Source organism: Anomaloglossus baeobatrachus, chromosome 1 (genome assembly GCF_048569485.1).
Source record: "Anomaloglossus baeobatrachus isolate aAnoBae1 chromosome 1, aAnoBae1.hap1, whole genome shotgun sequence".
Taxonomy (NCBI): Eukaryota; Metazoa; Chordata; class Amphibia; order Anura; family Aromobatidae; genus Anomaloglossus; species Anomaloglossus baeobatrachus.
The window spans coordinates 17,802,453-17,805,392 of record NC_134353.1 but is presented as its reverse complement, the minus strand read 5'-3'; the positions used below and the strand labels follow the sequence as shown (position 1 = coordinate 17,805,392).

At 53.3% G+C, this 2,940-nt stretch overlaps 1 protein-coding gene across 1 annotated transcript; it reads left to right on the top strand.

Moving 5' to 3' along the window:
- Positions 1-428: 428 nt before the first annotated feature.
- LOC142291443 (uncharacterized) lies at positions 429-2,527 on the top strand. Its single transcript, XM_075336375.1, has 3 exons — positions 429-1,808; positions 1,860-2,354; positions 2,483-2,527. The coding sequence occupies exons 1-3, from the start codon at positions 429-431 to the stop codon at positions 2,525-2,527; spliced, it is 1,920 nt and encodes a 639-aa protein (XP_075192490.1).
- The last annotated feature ends 413 nt before the right edge of the window (positions 2,528-2,940 follow it).

The window sequence follows — 2,940 nt, the reverse complement described above, 5'->3', positions numbered from 1 at the left end:
AGCAGCATGTGGTGTCCGGCATGGCGAGCTCAGGCCGCACCAGGTCGCAGTCCGGTGCCAGCGGTAAGCAAGTCCCAGTGCCTGGGTCCAGCAAGGCCACCATGCAGACATCTGTGGTGGAGGCCTGTAACAAGCCTGTATTCAAGGTCCCTGCACCTGTGGTCAAGCCTGAAGCTGTGGATACAGTGTGTGTGCCCGAGCCGCAGCTAGCGGATGAGATGCCTGGACTAGTCAGAAGACTGGGTGAGTTACAGTCGATGAAAGGCATGCTGCAGGCGGAGATAGACTGTCTCTATAATCTGAAGGCCACTAATCCTGACCTGACCTCTGTGTGTGACCAGAGACTGAACAAAAAGGGTTTGGAGCTGGCGAGTGTGGTGCAGGACATGGACACTGTGCTGGAGAGTATGGGGCCTCTGGTGCAGGACATGGACTCTGTGCTGGAGAGTATGGGGCCCCTGGTGCAGGACATGGACACTGTGCTGGAGAGTATGGGGCCCCTGAAGGAGACCTATATGGCCCAGGAATGTTTGGCCTCCCATAGGCAGGACTGTGCTGTGGAGACCCCTGCTGTGCAGTCAGAGGCCGCTCGGGACGAGACCCCCCAACAGCAGACGCGACCGGTGATACAGGCGGCCAGATTCTGTTTTCTGGATGGGACACAACTGCAGCTACAGGAGCTTACACCTCAGACAGTGGAGGCACTACAAGTCCCAGAGTGCCCCGCACAGGAGCAGGACCTTCCATGTGTGACTGTCTGTGCTGCGGAGGCCGGTGCACAGGCTGGGGATGGTGTTGTTGTGCCTGTGGGGTCGGGGGCTGGAGGGGATTCACAGTCTGTGATGGACATTGCACAATGTGGTGATGATGATGCTGCTCATGTTGATGTGCATGACATATGTGATTTTCCCCCTTTGCTATCTAACCCGCAAGGTGTGCCAGCCCCCCCTGCTACAGACCCTCGTCCTGTCCGTCAGCCCAGGGTGTCCCGGCAGGTGCCCCCCAGGAATGCCTGGAGCCGCGGCGCACCATCCTTCACCTCCGGCGCCCATTATACCGGCCAGACTTTCAAGCGTATTAATGTTGTACGTTTTAAGTACATAGGTCCCAAGGAGGTTCTGCCGCAACGCAGGTTTGTGGTGAGGGAGCTGCTGTGCCGCCAGATGGGGTTTGTGCCGCGTGAGATCCTGGCGGTCTCTAATCTGCAGGACGGGCAGGGCTATGACGTCAGCTTTAAGCTCATGTCTGACCTGGACAGGTTCTGGGCCGATTACCCCAAGTTCCGGGACACCGAGGACTGGAATGAGTTTTTGTTGGTCCCTATTTCCAGGCCAGATACTGTCACTGTGAATGTCACCTTCTGGAATGAGGCCGTTCCCCCACAGGACATCGAGGTGTGGCTCCGGAGACATTGTGACCTCGTCTCTGGACTCACCAAGGTCAGGGATGAGGACGGTATCTGGACTATGGGGTGGAAGGTCCTGGTGAAGCTGAGGCAATATAACAACATCACTGCCCACCTGCCCAACTCCTTCTTCATTGGGAGGGAGAAGGGGAGATGTTACTACCCCGGGCAGCCCCGAAAGTGCTTCAAATGTGGTAAAACAGGTCATCTGGCCAATGCCTGTACCGTGGTGAAGTGCAGCCTGTGTGGGGACATCGGTCATGTCGCTGCAGACTGCCGGGACGTCAGGTGCAACCTCTGTGGTAAGATGGGCCATCCTCACAGGGACTGTCCAGACGCCTGGCACAACATCTGCAGAGAGTTCCCTGATGAGGATGTGATGGCAGGGGCAGAGGCTCAGGAGGTGGAGGCTCAGGAGGTGGTGGCAGAGGCTCAGGAGGTGGAGGCTCAGGAGGTGGTGGCGGAGGCTCAGGAGGTGGAGGCTCAGGAGGTGGTGGCAGAGGCTCAGGAGGTGGTGGCGGAGGCTCAGGAGGTGGTGGCAGAGGCCCAGGAGGAGGTTTTACCATCAGGGGAGGTACTGCCCAACTCCAATATCCCCCGGGAGTCCGCTCAGCTAATACCAGAGCAGGAGGGTGAGGAGGGGAACATGGAGGTCGTCCCTCAGGCCCAGCAGTCTCAGGTGGCCCCCCCTTCAGCATCTGTATCTGATGACTGGACCATTAGTCAGAATAAAAGGAAGAAGGACGCGTCCTCCCGTACACCTGAGGCTGCATGTGACAGGGCGAGTAAGAAGGTCCAGAGCTCTGTGGGTGCGATGGTCGTGTCCAACAAGTATGGGGCTTTGTCCCATGATGATGATTTTGAGAGGGAATTGGGGACACTTGAATGTGACAGGGACATAGAGGAACATCCCCCGCCAAAGCGGAGGCCCCTCTCTGTAGACCCTCAGGTAGAATCTGCCATGGACACCGGTGGTGGACAGAATGTCCCTGACTCGGGATGATGAGTATCACTCTGCTCCTTCTATATATTGTATGGTGATTGCTGAGTTTCATTGATGTTTCATTCCCCGCACAGGTGTGGACTCGTTACTTTATTTCTGTATTTGATCTGAATATTTAGTGCCGGTGTCTGTGTAACCTCAGTGATTTGTGACCTGTATTAATGTGAGTTTTTGTTTCTTATTCATGTATTTATGTTTGTTTTTTCTACTAAAAATTGCCCCCTATGTACAAGAATATAACTAGTATATTACTGCTCCTATGTACAAGAATATAACTGCTATAATTCTGCTCTTATATACAAGAATATACTATAATACTGCCCCTATATACAAGAATATACTATAATACTTCCCCTATATACAAGAATATAACTACTATAATACTGCCCCCTATGTACAAGAATATAACTACTATAATACTGCCCCCTATGTACAAGAATATAACTACTATAATACTGCCCCTATGTACAAGACTATAACTACTATAATACTGCTCCTATGTACAAGAATATAACTACTGTAATACTGCCCC

Bases quoted from the DNA above. Each gene is read 5' to 3' on its own strand.
- LOC142291443 (XM_075336375.1), top strand. From the start codon at position 429: ATGGACTCTGTGCTGGAGAGTATGGGGCCCCTGGTGCAGGACATGGAC. The intron at 1,809-1,859 runs GTGGAGGCTCAG...GAGGCTCAGGAG, and splicing joins CAGGGGCAGAGGCTCAGGAG to GTGGTGGCGGAGGCTCAGGA. The intron at 2,355-2,482 runs GTAGAATCTGCC...TTCCCCGCACAG, and splicing joins CCCTCTCTGTAGACCCTCAG to GTGTGGACTCGTTACTTTAT.